Genomic DNA, 25,174 nt, shown 5'->3' with positions numbered 1-25,174 from the left:
AACTAAATATACAAGGGTTATTTAACCCTTTAAGTGCCACAGATCGTAGAATCTACGTTCTGTGGATCAAAGGATCAAAGTGCCACAGATCGTAGATTCTACAATCTCCAGCACTTCCGGGTTCCAGTGCGCTGCGGTTGCATTTAAAACTGCAAGCACACGTTACATCGTGGCAGAACCCCCTAGGCAACGAGCAAAACCGGTCATACTTACCGGTCTCCCCACCGATCGTCGCTGGAACCAATAGGAGTGCAGGGCGCACGCAGGGCGCATGGCTGTGACGCGCTCCTGCTGCCCAAATAAATCCAGCCCTCCTGACGCCTCCCCTTTCACTCCTACTGCGCACTTGTGTCTGTTGGAGCCCTCCTGCTGCCTTCCTGCGGTTTTCCTGCTGGTTTGGTCGCCTTGATTGCCTGCCTTGCATTCAGTGAGCTGAACTACAACACCCTTACACTGTTTATTTTACTTGTTTCCTTCTAATCTCTCTAAATTTGGTTTTGTTTTTTTGAATATTTTTTTCTTCTGTCTTTCTCATTTAGCACACTTTTGTACACTCACACACTTACAGGCATCTTTGCCAAGCACACACTCACACTCACACACACACACACTCACACACACACTCACACTTCTACACTTTTTCTTTCCCCTCTACTTCTTTTCTTTTCTTTCTTTCTTTGCTTTCTTTAGTAGTTGTTTTTTTTTTTGCTAAAACTTTATTTCTACTCTTGTTCTATAATTATCTGCTTTATTTTATTGTATTTTTGCAGTTTTTTTACCATTTTCATTGTTGCTTTGTGTTTTATATCTATTATATTGCATTTTCACTTTTATTTGCTGTTTGGTGTTATTACCAGTAAAAAGTTTGCCTTTACAGTGACGTTGGTGGATCAAGGTTTCTAACCACCAATTTCATTAAAATTTGCAGACACCAAAAATGTTTTTATGTTTACTACTATCCACAATGAGAGTGTAGTGGATAGGCCCGCAAAATCAAAGCCACTCTGTTGTAAAGAATATAGTAAGCATATGGGTGGCGTCGATAAAACCGACCAAATCCAAACTTATTACGACGCCACCAGAAAAACCAGGGCCTGGTACAAAAAAGCCACAATTTATATGATCCAAATGGCCCTTTATAATTCTTATGTCGTTTACAAAACGGCAGTACCAGGCCCGAAATTGAGTTTTTACAATTATCTGCTGCAGCTGCCCTTTTGTTTGGTGATGTACAGGAGGTTCCAGAAATGCCTGGCAATGACAATGTTGCCCGAATGGTGGGTAAGCATTTCATTGCCCAAATTCCACCAACTCCTAATAAAAGATATGCCCAGAGAGCTTGTAAGGTTTGCCGTTCCAGGGGTGTTAGAAAAGATGTGCGGTATTTTTGTCCCAAGTGTCCTAGCAAGCCTGCTTTGTGTTTCCAACCCTGTTTTGAGGTGTACCACACTGTGGTACACTACGAGAGGGCTTGAATTCTGTGTTGTGTTGGTAGGTTAGGGCTCTCTGGGTTTGTTGGTGGTAAAAGGATTTAGTAAATCTGTATAGTAAACTTGGCATGCTCTAGGTTTTTATGCACATGCTAGCAGTAGCTGTTTAGGTGTGCTGGCAGAGTGATACATTTCTTTTTTTTGTGTTTTTTTTTTTGTGGAGTGGTTTTTCAGATTCAAGCTCTCCTATTGAGATCTAACATTTTGGCAGGTCCCTACTTCGCTTATAACTAGTGTAACGTCACTCGTCCAAACGGTGCCGTCTCGGGGGGTTTAGGTAGATTGCAGGGATCGGATTGGTCTCAGAAAACCACAGTTCACACTCAGCATTGAGTTTTAGGCTGACCGCAATCAGCTTTATTCACACATAACCGGCACACAGGAGCATATTGGAAAACAAAACATAAAAATAAATCCTAGCCTGTCCGGCTCTAAATAACAAACAGTCGCTCCCTCTCTATACAATAGAGAGGATCTAGCATCCAACTCTACAAAAAACAGTTGTTTGTTTGGTTACTCACTGTGTCCGGCTCTCCCCTTACTGCATGCAGGCAGTTCCCCAGGAAGAGAGAGAGTGAGTAACTCTGAGACACACTGTTTAAAGGGGTTTCCCCTGAAGTCTAACGAGGCCACTAATTAGCCAGGCTTCACCAAAACCTGGATAGCCTGGTGAATGGAAGTCCCACCCGCTCACTTCCATTCACTCCAGGGCCCTTTTTACCGGCTTTTCCAAAAGCCAAATGCAGTGAAAGAACACTCTTTCACTGCTGACATACTTTCCCTGGAGCTTAGTATATATAAGAGAGAAATCTGGGAGAAATATAAACACCTTCCACCTCTAATCCAGCATTTCTCTCACACACCCTCCCCCTCTGTTTCGACGTAGGGGTCGGAACACAATTAGCCTCAAGACAGTGTACCCGGGATAAGGCATCTGCATTTCCCAGCTGGGACCCCGGTCTATGCTCCACTGTGAACTTGTAGTTCTGAAGGGCCAGGAACCATCTTGTCACCCTTCTATTCTTTTCACGATTTTCACACATCCATTTAAGGGGGGCGTGATCAGTAATTAATGTAAACTGGCGGCCTAACAGATAGTATCTAAGCTCCTCCAGAGCCCACTTCACTGCTAAGCATTCCTTCTCTACTGTAGCATAATTTCTCTCATGGATGTTCAGCTTTTTACTCAGGAAAACTATAGGATGCTCTGCACCTTCTCTGATTTGGGATAGTACTGCTCCGACCCCCACATCGGATGCATCAGTCTGTACAATAAATGTCTGTGTGAAGTCTGGGGTTATCAGTACTGGTTGGCTACATAAGGCTTTTTTCAGGGTCTGAAAGGCCTGCTCTGCCTCAGAGTTCCACTTGATCATTATGGACTTGGTCCCTTTTGTAAGGTCAGTCAGAGGGACAGCTATAGTAGCAAAGTTAGCTATGAACCGTCTATAGTAACCAGTGATCCCCAAAAAAGCTCGAACCTGTTTTTTTGTGACTGGTCTAGGCCATTCTTGAATGGCCTGCACCTTGTTAAGCTGAGGCTTAACTAGCCCTCTACCAATGTTATACCCCAAATACTTGGCTTCTTCCAGGCCTATGCTACATTTTTTTGGGTTAGCCGTCAAACCGGCCATTCGTATGGAATCAAGCACGGCCTGTACCCTAGGTAGATGGGATTGCCAATCCGAGCTATGGATAACGACGTCATCAAGGTACGCTGCTGCGTAGTGCCTATGGGGCCTTAAGATTTGGTCCATGGTACGTTGGAAGGTTGCCGGGGCTCCATGTAACCCAAACGGCAACACTACATACTGGAACAGACCTTCATGAGTACTAAAAGCAGTTTTCTCTTTGGCTTGATCCGTCAGGGGAATCTGCCAATAGCCCTTGGTCAAATCTAAGGTTGTCAGGTATCTAGCCGTCCCTAATCTCTCAATTAACTCGTCCACACGAGGCATAGGGTAGGCATCAAATTTGGAGACCGTATTTAATTTTCGAAAGTCGTTACAGAAGCGCCAGCTCCCATCCGGTTTAGGTATTAAAACAATGGGACTGGACCACTCGCTATGCGACTCCTCAATGACTCCCAACTCTAACATCTTTTTAATTTCCTGAGATATGGCTTCTCGTCTAGCTTCAGGCACCCTATAAGGTTTTACGTTAACCTTTACCCCAGGTTCAGTTATGATGTCATGCTTTACCAAAGAGGTTCGTCCAGGTTTCTCAGAAAAAACATCCCTATTCTGGGTTACAAAGGTCTGTACTTCTTTCCTCTGAGTGTCTGACAAGGAGTCTGACACGTTCTTTTACCTGGTTGGCGAACCTTATAATTTACTTCACCAATCTTTTCAAGGATCTCAAAGGGTCCTTGCCACTTTGCCAAAAATTTGCTTTCTACCGTGGGTATTAACACAAGTACACGATCACCAGGGGAAAAATTGCATACTCTGGCACCCCTATTATACACCCTCTGTTGAGCTTCTTGCGCCTGCTCCATGTGCTCTCTTACTATGGGCATCACCGCGGTGATCCTGTCCTGCATTTGGCATACATGCTCAATGACACTTTTAAAGGGGGTGGGTTGTCCCTCCCAAGTCTCCTTTGCTATGTCCAACAAGCCCCTAGGGTGCCTACCATATAGCAACTCAAACGGTGAGTATCCCGTAGAGGATTGAGGGACCTCCCTTATGGCAAACATCAAATAGGGTAACAGGTAATCCCAATTTTTCCCATCCTTGTCTACCACCTTCTTAAGCATATTTTTGAGCGTTTTATTGAACCTTTCCACTAATCCATCAGTCTGGGGGTGGTATACTGAAGTGCGAAGTTGGACTACTTTAAACAGCTTGCACGGATCCTTCATGACCCGGGACATAAACGGGGTGCCTTGGTCAGTGAGTATTTCCTTTGGGATTCCTACCCTGCTAAAGACATGTACCAACTCTCTAGCAATGGATTTAGAGGAGGTATTACGTAGAGGAATGGCCTCGGGGTATCGGGTAGCATAATCCATTATTACTAATATATGTTGGTGTCCCCGTGCAGACTTTACTATTGGGCCCACCAAATCCATGGCTATCCTCTCAAATGGTGTCTCTATCACAGGGAGAGGGACCAAAGGGCTCCGAAAATGCGGCCTAGGAGCCGAATACTGACAGTCTGGACAGGAACTACAGTATTGCTCGACTTCACCATGTATTCCTGGCCAGAAAAACCGTTGCAAAATTCGCTCTTTGGTCTTCTCTACACCTAAATGTCCGCCCATCACATGTTTATGTGCGAGGTCAAGTACCATACGCCGGTATGGTTTTGGGACAACCAGCTGCTCTACCCGGTCATTTCCCTTTTCTACTACCTGATATAGTAGGTCATTTTGGAGGGCTAAGTAGGGACAAGAGGGTCTAGAGTCAGAATCTATAGATTTCCCATCTATCATTTTTACATTGGCCCTTGCTCTAGACAGTGTGGGATCCTTTAACTGCTCTGAAGCAAAATTATCCCTCCTAATCTCCAAGTCAGGCATGTCATTGTCTTCCTCCAACGGGTCTACCTAATCAGATTCCCCTGCTAATACAGAAAAGGGAAAATCTGTCGTAACCTCACCCTCCGGTACACCCTCAGACACTTTATTACCGGAATCAGGGCGGCTTCCCTTTGAGTAGGATTGGTCCATAACCTTGTCAGTTTCCCACAATTTCCAGAAATGGGGGAAGTTCCTCCCCAAAATTATGTCATGTGGTAAAGTGGGAACCAACCCTACGGGGTACCTTAATGTCCCGTAGGCAGTTTTGATTTCCACTTCAGCCATAGCATACTCGCGAGTATCCCCATGAATACATGTGACCCCTACCGTCTCAGGCCCATACTGAGGCGTTTCAATCAACAAAGATTTCATCAGGGTAACCTGGCTACCAGAATCTAATAATGCATTTACTAGCTTTCCTTCCACAACAACATCACACAGGTACTTATCCTTCCCTGTCTTTGGAAGGGCAGTACATACAACCTGAGCATACATTGACGTACGTCTCTTTGTTAAGGCAGTATCACACTGCATAGGTTCATCAGTTAGGCTGCAGTCGGCAGCAAAGTGTCCCAGCATATGGCACCGGTAACACCGCACCAAGTCTTTATTGGGTCCTCTGCGAGGAGGGGTCCCTCCTGGCACATTTTGGTAGTCTCTGGGTCTAGTGCCTGTAGATTCTCCACGTTGGAGCATGCTCTTATCGGTCGTAGGTCCCTTTTTCCATGCAGGGAGTTTGCTGGATATGCCAGGAAGTTTCCCTTTGGGAGCTAGGGTGTGCTCCACTTGTTGAAAACTGAGTAGCTCTTCGGCAGAAAGGTACCTCTCTACCATTTCCACAAGCTGGTCTGCAGTTGTTGGGTCTGCATGGCTTACTCATTTGCGCAAAGGTGAAGGCAGAGACCTAAGGTACCGGTCCATCACTATCCGCTCCACGATCTGTGGCCCTGTTAGGGTCTCCGGCTGCAACCACTTTTTAGTTAGATGAATTAGGTCATGCATCTGGGAGCGTGGAGGCTTTTCTGCCATAAACATCCACTGATGAACACGCTGGGCACGGACCGAGAGGGTGACCCCCAGCCGGGCCAAAATCTCAGCTTTTAGTTTGTCATAATCTTTAGCGGCAACATGATCCAGATCAAAATAGGCTTTTTGTGGTTCCCCAGAGAGAAAAGGTGCCACCAGGCCTGCCCACTGCTCTTTAGGCCAGTCCTCTCGCTCTGCTGTCCTCTCAAATGTGGAAAGGTAAGCTTCAACATCATCACTTGTTGTCAGCTTTTGCAGATAGTAGCTAGCCCGTATAGCAGTTGGTTTAGCAGTTTCTGTAGGGGGTGCTGCAGCACTCTTTGCAGCTAGCTGCTGCACTACCTCTTTGAGGAGCTCCCGGTCTTGTCGCTGCTCCTCTCGGTTTGCGATCAGCTGTTGCTGCTGGACTCTGGTGGCCTCTTGCTGAGCAGCCGTAGCCTGTATCAATTTTTTTTAATTGCCCGCATCCTCCACCATATGTAACGTCACTCGTCCAAACGGTGCCGTCTCGGGGGGTTTAGGTAGATTGCAGGGATCGGATTGGTCTCAGAAAACCACAGTTCACACTCAGCATTGAGTTTTAGGCTGACCGCAATCAGCTTTATTCACACATAACCGGCACACAGGAGCATATTGGAAAACAAAACATAAAAAGAAATCCTAGCCTGTCCGGCTCTAAATAACATACAGTCGCTCCCTCTCTATACAATAGAGAGGATCTAGCATCCAACTCTACAAAAAACAGTTGTTTGTTTGGTTACTCACTGTGTCCGGCTCTCCCCTTACTGCATGCAGGCAGTTCCCCAGGAAGAGAGAGAGTGAGTAACTCTGAGACACACTGTTTAAAGGGGTTTCCCCTGAAGTCTAACGAGGCCACTAATTAGCCAGGCTTCACCAAAACCTGGATAGCCTGGTGAATGGAAGTCCCACCCGCTCACTTCCATTCACTCCAGGGCCCTTTTTACCGGCTTTTCCAAAAGCCAAATGCAGTGAAAGAACACTCTTTCACTGCTGACATACTTTCCCTGGAGCTTAGTATATATAAGAGAGAAATCTGGGAGAAATATAAACACCTTCCACCTCTAATCCAGCATTTCTCTCACACTAGGTATAGATGTTGTTAATAAAAAAAAAAAAAAAAAAGTTTGACAAGGCAAACAATGACAGTTTTTTTCTGTATAGTAGTGATCTTTGATTTTTTATATAGGATTTGGCACTGGGTGAGCAGTGCAATGTAGCAGTAAAAACTTGTATGTAGGTTTGTTCTTAGTCTAAATCGAAAAACCACACTAGCACATGAGACTTCTATCTGCAGGGCAAGCCCTTGCAAAGGTTTTTACTGCGGTCTTGTGTGGTTTTTCGATTCAGTTACTAGGAGGTCACCGTATCCTCCATTCACTGTGCACCGAGCAAAGCTATATACCTGCACAACGGGTGTGCGAGTGTCTACTCCAATTGTTCTTAGTCTAGGCATTCAGCTTTTGTGTTGAGCGATGGTGTTTTAGACCACCTGGCTGGCGAGAGGGCACACGATAGAACTTGTGGTGCGTGATGAATACGTGGGATGATGTGCATCTCTAATGCTGATGCTACAAGTCTTTTATTTTACTGGCACCTCAAAAGCTTGTCTATCAGCGCAGTTATCTATAGTTTTGTCTGTATTTCTGAGCAACATTTGCATTTGTTTTTGTAGATTTAGGTATCTTTGGATTTGTGAGTATTTCAGCTGCTAATGCCCCAATCCTCATTGTTGCCACCTAAATTCCTAAACTTCTTAGGACACTTGCATAATTTATGGGCCAAATTTACTATGGTTTCTGTTGGAAAATGTATTTGTAAATGTGGTACAGATTTTGTCATTGGTGAAATAGTGTAGGAAGAAGCAAAGGAATTCGTATCGTAACAACACAGGACAGATGGAACTCAAAGACACTCCACTACAATATATCCGAATAGGTGAGTGAAATATATTTTGGGGTAGTAGCACCCAGATGTAGATCCATAAAGTGGTCCCAAAATTCCCTGGGAGATAAATCTTAACTTTGTATATTATCTTTTCCTTTATTTCAGACCAAAGCAGAGTTCTACAATGCAGAATGTGGCCAAAATTCTCCACGCAGTAAAGCATGAATGGCATCTCTGAATAGTTGAAGGTGTTTATTTTCAAGAAATCTTAGTTTTTGGGGGTTATTTCATCAGTAAGGGACAGTTTCAGATGAGATATGGATACATGCGCCTAAATTCACAGCCCCAATATTACGCATTGTCCCTGTTTTGGGATGTTTGGTGTCTCTATATTTATGCATACATATGGGGTATCATTTTATTCAGGGGGACTTGCAGATTGTTATTGAGCAGGTTTTTGTTAGTTACCATGGAAACTTAGGGGGAAATCTAAGTTTGTATATCTTTTTTCCTTTATTTCAGACCAAGTCTCGGATTTATACGAAGGACTGCGGCCACAATTCTCTGTGTAGAAAAGTAAGAATGGCATCTTTGAATATCTAATGAAGTGTACTTTTCAAAAATATATGGTTTGTGGGGGTTATTTAACAGAAAAGGTGCAGTTTAGGATGAGAAAAGTTGAGAACCTGATATAAATTCGCAGCCCCAATATTATGCATTGTCCCTGTTTGGGGTGTTTGGTCGCTGCATCTCTATGTGTATCCATACATAGGGGGTATCATTTCATTCAGGGGGACTTGCAGATTGTTATTGAGCAGGTTTTTGGTAGTTACCATGGATAGTCAGGGAGAAATCTAGCTTTGTATATCTTTTTTCCTTTATTTCAGACCAAGTTTCGGACTTCTACGAAGGACTGCGGCCACAATTCTCCATGTAGAAAAGCAAGAATGGCGTCTTTGAATAGCTGAAGAAGTGTACTTTTCGGTAATATATGGTTTGTGGGGGTTATTTCAGAGTTTGGGGGTGTTTAGACTGAAAAACCGCAAGTAGTACACATAGAGCGCAGCCCCCAGATTTTCAACTGCAATTGCCCTTATGCATTGCTCCTGTTTTGGGGTGTTTGGTGGCTGTGTCTCTATGTGTATCCATACATATGGGGTATCATTTCATTCAGGGGGACTTGCAGATTGTTATTGAGCAGGTTTTTGGTAGTTACCATGGATACTTAGGGAGAAATCTAGCTTTGTATGCATTGCTCCTGTTTTGGGGTGTTTGGTGGCTGCGTCTCTATGTGTATCCATACATATGGGGTATTGTTTTATTCATGAGAAGTTTGTCTTTCAAATTGTCTGTGGTTTCAACATTTATAACAGTGTTGTTTTGTCAGATTTACATTTGATCCTGCGTCTAAGTTTACATTTTAGAGAAAAACTAAAAATGCAACAAAAAAGCTCTAAATTTCATGATGCGCTGGTAAAATGTATTTGAATTTTGAGTAAAAAATACAGCACCCCTACAAACCTGAAGGTCTGTTGTTTCTAAAAATACCAAACTTGAAGGGATAATTTAAATTTACATATAAGTTATGCTGCATCAACTGTTACATGTGCTTATCTACTTTGTTCTGGTGTAAAATTCTAGAAAATGCTGATTTAGTTTGGGGGTTACTCCTGGACAAAACAAAGTGGGTTACTGATACATATTTGGTATCGTTGGACTTGGCAGGATCACGGCTTTTACAAACACAAAAAAAATGCTCGTAAAATCAACTTTTCTGTGGAAAAAAAACTCAAGATATACTCCATTTTTTAATAATTTTTTTTTTTTTTTTACATATTTCACCCAAAATACACACTAAATCTCCAGAAAAGTTGCAAAATTACACTTGCATGTCAAAGTCCAATTTATAACGAAAAAAACAATATATCATTTTCCTAGTTTCATGGAGGTTTTCCTACAGAAAAACCTTGTTAAACTGAACAAGTACCAAATGCTTAAAAAACGTCTGGCATTTCGCGTACCAGAAATGTGAAATTCTGCTGGCACTTAAAGGGTTAATAGAAATGTATTTTTCTCTTGGGCCCTTTCTTTGCCAAGCATAACACTGCTATGCCTGTAGAGAAATAAAGCAGGCGACTAATAGGTTGTTGGCTGTATAAGGTATATTGTGTGCCAGTCCTTAGTAGTCCTATCACATACAAAAACATCCTCATGCTAAATCAAAGAAGAAGAAAAAAAACATAGAAACCTGAATGCAGATACTTATGGGGACAAAAAACACTATTACCTGTTTCTAATTGCTTGCATATGAATCATATAAAATAACTTAACCATTTAGGGGAGATTCCCATTCAACCTGTGTGTGTTGGGGGAAATGTTGGGTGATTGTTTTAAATAACTCCTATGTATATTCTAAAAGATAAGGGTAGTTTATAGACTGGGGGAATAAATGCAAAGCACTAAGAGATGCAAACTAGTTCCCAATGACTAATTCCCAGGTACAATTGCAAGACAATTAAGTGGTGGAATTGCTGGTTCATGCTTACTAAGGCCCCAATTATTGATCAATTATGATTACTACTATTGCTATAAACAGTTGTAATTATTAGGTTGTAACTATTAATTATCTTTTTATTAAGGCTATCTGTCATTTATCTTTACTACTGTCAATTCCTGACATAAATAAATAATATTTAAATGTAATGCACCTTTAAAATCCTAATAATATATTATAATAATATATTCCATAATGGCAAAATAATAATTAATAGGTTGACCCCACACACCAAATGTAATGCAAATTTTGATCAAACTAATACATCCATACTAAATACAAGTAAGAACATAAACTGAGTGATTTGCTAAATATCGTCATTCATATTGGCAGGCTGTTGAAAATCTTTATTTATGTTCAGTTTATCCTTTGATATATAATGTCTGGTTCTTCAAATGATGCTGAGATATTGCTGCATTTTGGAAAGCTGTTAATCTGTCATTAAAAACATTTGTACTTGTCAGCATGTATTCAAATAATGTACCAATTTACATATTTGCTGGCATTACATCTGTAAGTAGAATCCTATTATGTTATTTTAATGAGCAAACATAAGAAAATTACATATTAAGAAAGTGTTATCTAAGATCTCATGTGATGTGGTAATATGCACATCACCTCTAGCAGTAGGCAATCAATCACCTTCTGTTCACATATGGGAGTAGAAGTAGAAAAATTAATCTTGGTTGATGACTGAATAAAGCTGTTTTTTTCTTAACTCAGAGCAAGTGATGTTCTGAGCTTACTTTTTTTAGTTAAAATTTCAGACCAGTTATTTAGTTATGTCTTAAAAGTTTTATTCTGTATCTGGTAAAGAAATTAAGGGTTTTTTTTTGAAGACTTAAACTAGATCCTCAACTAAAAAGTACATTCAAAATATTCTTTGTTTATACAATCATACATAATGCTTAATTCTATCACTCAAGTAACTAAGGGGGTGACATAATAACATTTATTAAAGTTAATTTGAACCCAGTTTAATTAAATAAAACAAAAGAGTGGTACACTCAAATAAGAAACTGCACTCTTTCTTACTGTTTATGCAAAAAGAGGTGAACAGTGTCACATACAACCAAGTGAAAATGTACCACTCTGTTAGCAAGAAAACATTTTATGGAAATAAGGGAATGTTAGGCAAGTGATAACCACTCCAAAGTTGTGGCACAAGCTTTATTAAGTGAAATCTTTCAGTTTAATTGTACCTATCTATTTATTTAATTCAGTGTGGGGTATTTTTTTAATGGTATGTTGATTAAGTTCCATTTTCATTGGAGTTTACTCCAGCCGCAAGTCTTCCTAGTTTTGTAATTATTAGCAGGCTTGCACCTAGCTTTTGAATCCATTGATCATTACTCCAGTAATACATATCAAGTAATCAGATCCTATTTTTATTATTATTATTATTATTATTATTAACATGTATTTATATAGTGCCAACATATTGCGTAGCACTGTAAAGTAAATGTGATTATACAACTAAATCACATGAATTCTATACATAGAACATATGGAGTTACATACATCACAATCAATACCGGTACAAAAGGTGAGGAAGGCCCTATGCAGAAAGAGCTTACACTCTAAAGGGAAGGGAGTAATACACAAGGTATGGGAGTTAGTTACTATGGTTTGTCATGCCTGAGCCCTATTTTTTCACGTAGTATGTTTAATTATGTGACCACATAGTCTTCAAACTCTGAACAACAAAGGTGGCCTAATTGCTGAAGCTTTTATTTGTACATGTGGCCACACCAATGTTTTAAATAAATTGTGTGCCATGGGATTTACGAGTACCACATGCAGCTATCTTGATGTATAGCGTTAAATTATACTTAACTGACAGGGAACATGTATACACACAAATTCATTCCAGTCAGGCTCAAAGCCATAGGCCATCTCCCAAGCAATTATTAAGACTAATTTGTGAGACAAGGTACAGAAAATGCTGTCTAGAGATAATGCATGTTTTAACTAAAGTATCACCAATAAGGCATGGTTTATCAAATTATTTTAATACAGCCATTGCAACTGACACTGCATGTTGCTAGGGAAAGCATTTTCCCTACAGTGTAAAAAAGAAAGAAAAAATGTAGAATGTAAGCATGTAGGAGTCATGTAGGAGTCAGGTGCTGCACAGTGAGCATGGTAGAGTCTCTCTTATGTTGCAGACACTTCTTCAAGTTATAATTACAGAAAAATAATGGCTGAAGTAGCTTTGATTATTAATCTCTGTCTTTAAAGTATAGAGCTAAAAGGACTATTAAATAACAGTAGCATTGAATTTTACGTGTGCAACAACCAGATTTTTTTTTAATTTGTACTGAATATAAGGAATTCCTGGTTGGTTGCTATAGGCAACTACATGGGTGCAAAATAATATATAGGTTAGGAATTGAGCGTTTAAGAAATGTATCAACATCACAGCTATAAACAATTTTGCTTTGCATGTGCATTGTTCAGAAGCAGTGTGCTCAGGTCAGAATAAATACAAAATGTTGTGTTTTTACACATTCCTTGTGTGCACCACAATTTGTTGGCCTCAGAATTGATATGCACCCACATGAGCACACAGAGAACATAGACTACATGCATACATTTCCAGGTAATTTAGGTTTGGTGATTCTATTCTCACTCTCACAACTTTGCTATTTAACCATCCTATACCCATAGGATGATGTGGAATGTGTTTATTTTCATTAGCAAGTTTATGTAGTGAAAAGCACAATAGTACACTAAGCAAACTTTTGGGCAAGAAAGATATGTACTCACTAGATCACTGTTCATAGTATAATTTTAAAAAATCTGACTTTTATGAAAGCATAATTAAAACACTGCCTGACATGTTTCATGTCATGCACCTATGCATAAGCATAAAACATAAATTCACTCTTTCCAGTGTTCTACTCATGGAGCCACCATGTGTAAAATGTTATTATAAATACTACTCATAATAAGTATATTAATCAAACACTAAGTAGGAAGTAGGGGAGGGAAGGTTAGGGGGCTAGTCCACAGATTTGCCATTTTGGGTGAATATGTTGGGAAGACAGCTCTGAACTGGCGTGATGGAGCAGGCTGACTCTCAGAGCAAAGAGGCAGTGTCTCTAATATGGGTGATTGGGGGAGTGCAAGGAAGAAAAAGGCAGGTTTAAAGTATAGTGGATTCAATTATTAGAATGAGTAATCTGCCGTAAGGACCCTTCATGACGAACAATCTGCTGCTTACCCGGTGTTAGGGTCTGACATGTGGTGTAATGAGTGGACAGGTTATTGGGAGGGGATGAAGAAGATAGTCTTGGTACACATAGTTACCAATGACAACTTTAGAGGAGTGGGGGAGAAGAATGATTTTAAAAAGCTAGGTCAAAAGTTGAGAGCGAGAACTTCCAAGGTAATTTTCTCAGATATATTACCTGTGCCACAAACAACGTTAGGAAGCTCTTTTTAGGAATGGGCTGCACCTCAATGGTAATGGTGCAGCTGCTTTCGGGGGTGAAGATGGCTAGAGGGTTGGAGGAGATTTTAAACTAGGTGTGGGGGGAGGGTGCAGTAAAGGTTTCCATGGAAGATATAATATGGTACCACTATTAAATGTATGTTTGCAAATGCAAGGAGTCTGACTGGTAAAATGGGAGAGCTGGAGGTGCTGGCACTAGAGGGAGAATATGTGATTGGTGTGGACAAAACATGGCTGAATGAGTCTCATGACTGGGCAGTTCATATCAGTGGCTATATTTTGTTTCGGAGGGACAGAGGCAATAGAAAAGGAGGAGGGGTATGTCTGTTTGTTAGGCAGGATTTAGAAGTTAATATAAAAGAGGAGGTGATATTAGAAAACGAGGGGGCAGAAGTCTTATGGGTGACTCTTCACTGATTGCAGAGTCCAGCAGATTAATTGTAGGAATATGCTATAGAACCCTTACCGTAAGTGGAGAGGAGGAGGCTAAGCTCCTGATGCAAATAGAAAAGGCTGCTTGTTTGGGGAAAGTAATAATAATTGGGGATTTTAATTACCCAGATATTGACTGGAGCAACAGCACTGCCAGGGCTTTTAATGGGAGCAATAAATAGATGTAGGAGCACTTTCCAGTCGGAGTTCAGCTCCAGTGTGCTTCACAAACAGTCAAATTCTATTAAAGTTCATTAAAAAGTAGAGGTTTTTTGAAGAATCATTAAAAATGATAAACGCATGCCTAGGACATATAATAGGCTGCCAGCTTAACACATTTCATGGCTATTAGCCACTTCCTCATGATTCTTCAATGAACCTCTACTTTTTAATGGACTAAAGTCGACTCCTTTGGTGCTCCATGACACTTTTATGGCACAGGTTGTTGAGGAGTCAAACAGACAAAATGCTATACTTGATCTAGTGATCTCTAATAAGTCAGAATGTATAGCAAATGTGCAAGTAATTGAACCCTTGGGTAATAGTGACCATGATGTGATCTCATTTAATGTCTGGTGCAGAAAACAAATATTTACTGGGACAACAAAAACCCTAAATTTAAGAAAAGTTAATTTTAGCTCCTTAAGGCTACCTTGCAGAGCATAGATTGGAGCATTGTGTTTTCTGCTAAAACCACAGAACATCAGTGGTTGGCATTTAAAAAGAAGTTAACAGGAACAAAGAGAGAGGCATTTCAAAACTACATGTGTGGGGACAGAAGCTGCATTTAACGTATATAAACACTATAATGAATTGAAGTGTAGTAGTGTGTAGTGTAAAAAAGTTGTAAAACAGCAATCTGGAAGGCAAAGATTGGAAATGAGAAAGACATTGCGGCAGAGGCTAAGACTAACCCCAAAAAATTGTTTTAAATAAATTAATAGCAAAAAGATGCAGGTTGAGAGTGTTGCCTCTTTAAATAACGGTACCAGTATGGTAGTAACAGATACAGAAAAGGCAAATGTGCTAAATAAATTTTTTTTTAGTATACACAATAGAATAGTGAGAGTTCCCAGACCCACCTCATAGACCCACCTCATAGCTGCACTGTTGGCTCACCTCAATCTAGTGAGTGTCTGACTCAGGATATGGTTCATAAAACTTTACTAAAAATTAATGTGAACAAGGCACCAGGGCCAGATGGAATACACCCAAGGGTTTTAAAAGAGCTTAGTTCAGTTTTAGACCTGCCTCTATTTCTGAATTTTCTCAGACTCTTTTTCATCTGGTATGGTACCTATTGATTGAAGGAAATCTGATGTTATTCCTATATTTAAAAAGGGATTATAATCTCAGCTTGGCAATTATAAACCTGTAAATTTGACATCCATGGTGGGCAGATTATTTGAGGGCTTGTTAAGGGATCACATTTAAAATGTTGTCCTAAGGAATGGCATTATGAGCAGCAATCAGCATGGCTTTATGAATGATAGGTCATGTCAGATAAATTTGAGTAAACTTGGAGTAAGGTTCTTAGTGGAGTGCATCAGGGCACTGTATTGGGTCCACTTTTATTTAACTTGTTCATTAATGACTTAGGAAAGGGTATTGTAAAGTATCAGTGCTTGCAGATGACTAAATTACCATCCCAATTAATTCTATCCAGGATGCGGCAGCAGAATCTTGACAAACTGGCAATCTGGGCAGCTAAGTGGCAGATGGGATCCAATGTGGATAAATGTAAAATCATGCACCTAGTATGTAAAAATATGCAAGCCACTTATACCCTAAATGGGACTGCACTAGGCAGATCCATAATGCAAAAGGACCTTCGAGTCCTTGTAGATAATAGACTTGGCTGTAGCAAGCAATGCCAGTCAGCAGCTTCAAGAGCAAACAAAATCTTGAGCTGTATTAAAAGGGACATCGATTAGAGGGAGGAGGGGGTTATTCTTCCATTGTACAGAGCTCTGTTAAGGCCCCATCTAGAATATGCTGTACAGTTTTGGTCTCCAGTGCTCAAATGGAACATTATTGAATTAGAGGGTCCAGAGAAGGGCAACTAAGCTAGTAAATGCAAGTATGGAAAATCTTAGCTATGAGAAAAGACTGGCCAAATTGGGTTTCTTCACGATGGAAAAGAGGCACTTAAGGGGGATATGATAACTATGTATAAATATACTGTATAAGGGGATTGTACAATAACTTCTCTAATGCTTTATTTATCAGTAGGTTGTTCCAGCTGACAAGAGGGCACCCATTCCTATTAGAGGAAAGGAGGTTCAGGCTAAATATTTGGAAGAGGTTTTTTTACAGTGAGAGCTGTGGAATTCTTTCCCTTAATTGGTTGTGCTGGCTGATACATAAGATAGCTTTAAGAAGGGGTTGGATGGCTTTTTAGAGAGTGAGGGAATACAAGGTTATGGAAGATAGCTCATAGTACAAGTTGATCCAGGGACCAGTCTGATTGCAATCTTGGAGTCAGGAAGGAATTTTCCCCCTCTGGGGCAAATTGGTGAGGCTTAAAATGTTTTTTTTTGCCTTCCTCTGGATCATCTATTAGTTAGGCAGGTTATGGACGTGTGCCTTTTTTCAACCTAACTTACTATGTTACTATTAAAGCCACCTATACAGCATTTCCATAGTTCTCATCATCCCATCTACTCAAACTCACCTTTCAAACACACCTCACACAGAAACTATGCTTAAATCACTGTTGGACAGAATGTGGGTAGATGTAATTAGGCTGTGTGACTGCCAATAAAAAACTTCGACAGACTTTCAACAGAATTTGCAAAACAAAACTAAAAAGATGCTGTTCTCTTTTATTCAGTGAAGACAATATCAATTTTCCAAATGTTTATCTATTTCTTTTCCCATAGACTAAAAATATAAAACATAATGTCTAGGCTTGTAAGGTATGAAGGTAAGATTCTGAATCATGTTTCCCAGTCACTCATTGAGCAAATCTTAATTTATTTTTACCTCAGATATTCTTTAGTAACTACATAGGCACACTTAAAAGTCACATGGCTACAACAATTGAATAGATGGCATTCATGAAGATTTTTTTGGTTTATCCCTGTTATACATACTACATAAGTCATACATACTACAAATTATGCATTTATCATTATCATGAAAAATTACATAACATACAATCTCATTTAAAATATTGCAGGCTGTAGTCTACAGATATTGCCCAGACATATATCCCAATGCACCATACTGTAATGTATATCTTGATATGTCTTAATATATATACACTGTATATATATATATATATATATATATATATATATATATATATATATATATATATATATATATATATATATATATATATATATATATATATATATATATATATATAAATCCAGCAATCAGACCAATGCCTGGATAAAACTGTACTATATCTTCCATAACCCTGAATTTCCTCACTTGCTAAAATGTCATTCAATCTGGGAGTTGCCTGAAGCTTCATTTGATCAGATGCACATTGCGTGCTCCTCTCAATAATCCTGGTGGATTTTCACAAGCAAAAATGGCCTCATAAGAACTGAGCTTGGCAAGCACTTCCTCATAGGCTACTCATGGGGCAAAATAAAGTGCAAAAACAAGCCTTCCTTGCTACTGTCAGGCTGAAAAAATATGCTTGAGAAGAAAAGCATAATAGCACAGACATATATACATATTAAATTAAATTTTCCTTTTTGTGATACTGTAGTTCCCCTTTAAAATAAACAGAATAATGTGATTGCTTTACAGTGGGTTTCATTAGGAGCTGAGTACCAATAGCCAAACCCTTATTCCCCAATACAATAACTAAATGTGGGGAAAATAATTCAGACCATTATTTTCCACATTGGAATACTAGTGGTAATAGTGGTTATAGTACTAGTGGTAATACCTTAGGCAAGCTTTTGACTTGCTGGGAGGCTATAGCTCAGCACTGCTATTGAAATAGAACACTCAATAGTAATTTAATTCAACTGATTAAAACAAACCAATTTCCACATTTATCAGAACAAGAAGTGCTTTAATAAATTAGCCAATTTGATAAAACTATATTCTGACAGTCGAGAGAATTTTAACAACTCTGATAAAATTCAAACTACTCATAATGAACTCTAGCACCCCATAGAACAGAATGGTGCCAATGGCAGGCAAACACATTTTGTTAAATTAGCACTAATTTGATAAATGTGTCAATTCATTAAATACTTCTGACTGTGTTAATATCTGGAGACACACTGCTAGGGACCCCTCTGTATTCCTCCAATTAATATTTTGTATATCTGTCTCTGTAAATCTTTTGTTTCACATGAATGGTAAAAACACATGGTATTGCAATAAACAACCCTTCCATGTTGGGACTGCAGATACAATTGCATTGAAGTACTCTATACTGACAGGTGAATTGTTTCTTATACAGTATACTGTAACTTTCCCTATTCTGGAAATGAATATCTGCAAGTTTTCTCCAAAGCACAAATGGGCTTTTACAAAGAAAATGTTAAAAAGATATATTCATTTCGAAAAGCCAAACCTTTCTACAGTCACGCTTTTTTACAGTATACTATTCATAGATGTTAGTCAACCATTTCCCTATAATACAGTATTTGTAGGAGAAAGGAAGATTTTGTGTGAAGTTTGTTTCTATAATTACAGTTTATGGACTGTTATTTTTTCCAAAATAAACATATGATAAAATTAAAAAAATTATAAACATGTCAGTGTTAGACCATCTACATTATTTTAAATGTGGCCAGCCAGCAAACAGAAATACAATAGGGACTTTGCAAAATCACAGACAATTTAGTGAAATGGCAAAATGTTGCCTTAATGTATTGGTGTCAATGGGGAGGTTACGGTGGTTTCTGCTCTGCAAAAGCATATATTTATTTGTTCTTTATAGGGAAAATGTTCTCAATTTCTTCCAAATACAGAACCCAGACAGCTCCTTAGATAGACATGGGAGGGCACCATTCCCATTGGAGATTGCAAATACTGAATAACAATGATCTCAGCTCTTTTTCTGCATTTTTTACCAACGCAACAGAGTGAGGTTTTATGGATGTATATGTAGGGTGTATGGACCATGCTTGTTTCTTTGGGAAGAAAAAATATGTTATACAATTTATAGGGAACGTATAAATGATTATTCCTTCATTATTCTATGTCACCATATTCAATGCATTTTGCATTCACATAAAAACCTCATTATCCACTTCGTAGAAATGCAACATTTTCACAAATAGCCCTTCCGAGTGCAAAATTGATTTTATTATTATTATTATTATTATTATTTTAGAGAATGCTAATACAACTATTATCTGGTTTTGTAAAGGGTTTATAAACCTTAAAAAAAATAATTTAAGGGTGGGTAAGGGGAATTTTAGTTTTTGTATACACATGAATAATGCATTCAGAAAGTCTAATTTAGTGTTTTTTTACATTTTGCAACACAGTCGATATTTACAATAACCTATATTTACAAAATACCAACTATAGCTCTAAAACTTTAGAGGTTCTTCTACAAAAGCAGGAGAATAATGCTGTATGAACAGGACATTATTTGATGAATACAAAAATATTCTACTATAAGACAAATAAAAATTTACAGTAAAGTATTACAGTAAAAAAGTACTTGAAATGTTTTTCCAAAACGATTAAACTACAATGTGTCTATACTGTACTTTCCTTTGTAAGATGGGTTGGAGACTGTTTTAATAAATTTTAATGTGCTGTTAAATGCAGTTTTAGATTGTACATAACTCGAGTATTACATTAGCAAATATGAAACAATTTGAACAATTTGAAATTAGTCTTCTTTAATTTAAAAGATTTAACATTAATACGTATTTCATAATTGGTTAATGTATTAGCTATTTTCAGTAACAGCAGAAATGCAACTATGATATTATTACCATCCTAAACCAGCAATAAATGGTGTCATCTGATAACAATTACATTTTCAATTTCCTTTCAGATTTTTTCAGTGGAATTCAGCAGATCGTACAATAATTTATTCCAGTTATATAACGAATTACATTTGCGTAAGATATCTTAAGGGAGGTGAGAACCTGGCCGGCAGGTGCCATCTCTGCTCTTCAGGACTGTTTTGAGTACACCGAATGGAACAGGCTGTGACAGGCTGTGTACAAACTTGAAAAATCAGCTGTGATGTGCTATATCACCAAGTGCATCGATGATGTCACTATCTCCAAGACCTTCAAGGAGTCCATCATTATTCCTGTGCCAACGAAGCCCCATGAATCCTGCCTCAACAAATATCATCCTATCACACTAACATCCACAATAATGAAGTGCTTCGAGAGGCTGGTCATGACACACATCAAAGGCCTGCTCTCTGGACCCACTGCAGACAATAAAGACACATATGTACGAACGCTGTTCATAAACTTTAGCTCAGCGTTCAATACAATCATTCCTCAGCACTTGAGTGTTAAGCTGAGCATGTTGAGCCTGAACATCTCTATCTGTAACTGGATCCTGGACTTCCTGACCAAGAGACCTCAGGTAGTCTGAATTGGAAGAAATATCTCCAGCACCATCACACTGGGCATGGGGGCCCCTCAAGGCTGTGTGCTCAGTCCACTGCTGTTCACATTGCTGACCCATGACTGCATGGTAAGGAATGGCTCGAATCACCGAACGTGGTGGGTCAAGAACAACGAGTCAGCATACAGACAAGAGGTGAAATGGCTAATGGACTGGTGTAAAGTTAACAATTTAAACACGAACAAAACAAAGGCAATAGTTGTTGACTTCAGGAGAACACGTGGTGATTGTTCTCCACTATACATTGATGAATCTCCAGTGGAAATCGTCAAGAGTACCAAATTCCTTGCGGTACATCTGGAGGAGAACCTCTCCTGCTCTATAGTGAAGAAGGCACAGCAGCGTCTCTACTTTCTGAAAAAGCTGAAAAAAGCCTACCTTCCACCATCTATCCTCACTATATGAAAGCATTTTATGCTGCTGTAGCCTTACCTGGTGTGGACACTGTTTTGTATAGGATCGCAAGATCCTGCAGCAGATGAAGATAGCGGAAAATATCATTGGGGTCTCGCTTCATGCCATTATGGGTATTTACCACACCCGCTGTCTCCAGAAGGCTACCAGCATTGAAAGGGATGACACCCACCCTGCACATGATGTCTACCGCAGTATTCGGGCTCTGACTTTTTACCACAAGCCATCAGGCATAACAACTCCAACGGACTGAACTGAATATATTCATAAGGAACTGCACAAATCTCTGAAATACTCATAAATAAATGTATGTCTACCTTGCCCAGTGGGACTGTCTACTTGCTAGGGGTGTTCACTTCAATAACTCATACTTGATGCACCCAGTATAGTCTTAAAGTCTTATGTATAGCACCATGAATTCTGGAGGAATGTTATTTCATATCTACTATGGACTGTATTACTGAATATGGCTGAAATGACAATAAAATCCACTTGACTTGACTGACTTGACTTGACTGAAAACACTCCTTTTAATTGTTAAGGTAATATTATTGCAATCACCATACTGTCCGGTTTTTCTTTGCAAAGTTCCTGGGTGCTCCTAATTACTTTTGTGCTAGATTAATCAATTTCTGACTTCCAACTTTGTTCCTGACTACGATTTTCACTGCCTGCCCTGACCTTTCCCTCCCCCTTGGATCTGTCTCCAGATTAAGCTAAAAGTTTCTATTGGTGGTATTTTTTTTGTTTCTTTTCATTTAGGCACTCAAGGGCTGCTGCCCTAGACACAGATCCATGGGTGCCTATATGGTATATACTGCCTGTACACAAAGCAAATGCGATGCCAGTTCTGATAAAGTTCTAAGCCTGTACAATAGTTTAGGAAAGATATTGAAAAGAAATTTTTGGACACCACACTTATAGCAAAGGGCATTTAAGGGGGTACTTAATAGTCCAAATATGCCCACATAATGTCATTGTGCATTTAGAAATTGAGGGGAGGACAGAGAAAATGTTAGAAGTGTGAAGTAAATGAACAAATTCATCATCAATTATAGGGACAGTCATAATTCTACTGTGTTCAATAGACTTTAGTTTTATAAATCCATGAGTGTTAGGCGGCATAAGTTGTGGTGAGCAAATCTGCCTAATTTCCCTTCCCTTCCCTTCACACACAAAACACATTAAAGTCTATGGGGCTTTCATTTGTGGTGACTTTTTTTTCTCATGCCGACATTTTTGCACATTATCACAATAATTGTGATAATTGGCTATACTGCTAAGCATCACTCTGAATTATTCATTAGTCAAATATTTTGTGTATATTTTTCAGACAGAAGTATAAAATCGGTGATAATAATTGATAACCAACCATATAAAACAATACAATAATGAATAACTATTGAATGAATTATTATTTCAAATCTTTCTGCTTTGATACTTACCATATTGATGGAGCTTCAGTTCCACTAATTTCAAGAAAATCATATTCTTCTTCCATTTGGAAATCTGTAAAAACTAGAGCTATTGTATCCCCTGGTTCAGCAAGTATAGTCCATGTGCAGTCAGCATTATTTTCATATTCTGATGGAAAGTGGGGACTCGAAATTATTCCACTTGTACCTCGTAAAGTGCCGCCACAGGATCCCTCAGCTGATGGATAAATACAAACATGAATGTTATAAATAAGCATACAAATAAACTTTATTGACAGTATATGCCTAACCCCTTCCGTCCCTCACCAATACAGTTCTTACTAATGCAGTCAGTACTGTATTCCTGTGTGCATTTTCTGTGCTCAGAAATGTAGCTCAAAGACCTGCAGAAATACAAGGGCAGAATGTAGTGTGCAAAGTGCAAAAAAATGACCCATTCTACTTTGCACACGACTTCTATAGAGTAAATGACCCGTAATTTGTAAGGTAAAGATTAATAAGTAATAATGGATAATAACAAAATCCCATTAGTGAAAAAAGTAAAACTAAACTTGCTTAGATAATCAGGCCCGAAACCCAGAGTGAGTTAGGAAACTCACACAAGGCTTCACTAATGATAACCTAAGGGTAGAGGAATGCTCATAATACAGCAACAGATAATTGTGGAGAACTCACAGCACTATAGCTAACTATTTCTGTGGTGGTGCAACTATCTGAGGTATGGTAACATAACTGATCCAAATCTGCGTGAAAGTAAAGAGGACGGTTCCCAGCACACAATAAAGATTAATAGTGATTGGCAAATTTATTCGCCAGGTGCGAACTCACAGTTGGATTTGCACGATTCACCGCCGGCAAATAAATTTGGCATCAAAAAAAAAATGGATGCCGGCATCCGTTTTTTGGACGACGGCGAAAAAACGGACGCTGGCATCAAAAACGGACGTCAGCGCCGTTTCGCAAAAATGGCGCGAATTTGCCCATCACTAAAGATTAATTCTGTAAAATACAGTAAGGGCTTGCATATCCCTGATTTTTAGTGTGTGGTGGACCCCTTTCTTTAACACTAATTTGGATCATAATGCAACAGTATTATCAAGTTCTGTCAGTTTGTTATTGTGCATTGCATTTTAGCAGCTATTTACTTTAAGGGGTGGATTTATTAAGGTTTGAATGGTAAATTCCAAATTTAAATTTTTTTGGTGTCGAAGCTCACAAATTCGAATTTAAAAGCACCTATTTGAATGTAAATTTGAATGTGAGATGTATCACTCCTCAACCATGGAAACAGTTCTAATTTGAATATTCGCCATCTAAATCCTGCTGAGTTTATTTACAAGCCCATGGCAGAGGTCTGTTGAACAATTTGAATATGTTAATTGACTTTCTGACATTCAAGTTTTTTCCTGAGGAAAACTTGATTCATATTTGATTAGAATTTTCGGGTCAGTACTATTCCAACGAATATTAGATGTTTGTGTTTTTTCAGTAACCTCCCATTCGAATTCTGAGTTCATTCAAATTTACTAGAGTAAAAAAAAATCGCATTAATTTGAAATTCGACGTTTGATAAATAACCCCTAACAGTGTTGGTCTGATTATGTGTATTGTACTGATTATGTAACAAATTATTGGTGTAACAAATTATTACTCATCTTGGCATAAAAGGTTTCAGACTGGCAACCATGAATATTTGCGGGGGAAACAATTTTTCATTCCTTTAATTTATTTAAATAGAATTTTAGCCAATTTAAGAGTAGTGTAGAAAAGCATATAAGTTCACTCAAAAGACTACATTTTCAAAACCCCTGTGCATACAGTATGTAAATATGGATACTTAAGACGGACCTAACAGGTTTACATCTAATCAACTCTTAGGGATTTCTGTGCAGCACAGGTCAACATTATTTTTTATTAGAAATCCATCTTTATTATCTTTTAGTATGGATGTGTTGTAAAGAGTGCAAAACACACGTCAAGGACGTGACTCTAGTCTACTTAGTCTACAACTTTTCTTGCTCTAAAATGCAAACTGACTGCTTAAAAGATTTGTTTAGCTTTAACTTTTTATAGACAGAAATAGATTCCTGTTTTAAATGTGGAAGTGGAGGCAAACATGAAAAGCTAGACTTATTTTCCTTCCTAGATTTCTGCCCTTTTCTATTTCTTCTGTACAAGCTGAATAGATGTAATTAAGAAGCCTGACATTTCATAAAGCACCAGCAAGTGACATATTGTCATTGCCAGTCACATTATATAAGACTTATCAATTTAAATAAATGAAGCGTTAGACAGATCTAAATGAACCATAGACATATATTATTCAGCTTCCCTTATTAAAAGTACAACAAC

The 25,174-nt window shown here is 38.8% G+C and overlaps 1 protein-coding gene across 1 annotated transcript in view; it reads right to left on the bottom strand.

Annotated features, from left to right (window-relative positions):
- LOC108716186 (CUB and sushi domain-containing protein 1-like) overlaps nt 1-25,174 on the bottom strand; it is an 882,106-nt gene that overhangs the window by 434,272 nt on the left and 422,660 nt on the right. The window contains exon 5 of the mRNA XM_041563770.1: nt 22,832-23,039. Coding sequence (XP_041419704.1) covers nt 22,832-23,039 — 208 coding nt within the window. The remainder of the gene's footprint in view (nt 1-22,831; nt 23,040-25,174) is intronic.

This window comes from Xenopus laevis, chromosome 5L, assembly GCF_017654675.1.
Source record: "Xenopus laevis strain J_2021 chromosome 5L, Xenopus_laevis_v10.1, whole genome shotgun sequence".
Taxonomy (NCBI): domain Eukaryota; kingdom Metazoa; phylum Chordata; class Amphibia; order Anura; family Pipidae; genus Xenopus; species Xenopus laevis.
This window is presented reverse-complemented; position numbering and strand designations above follow the sequence as displayed.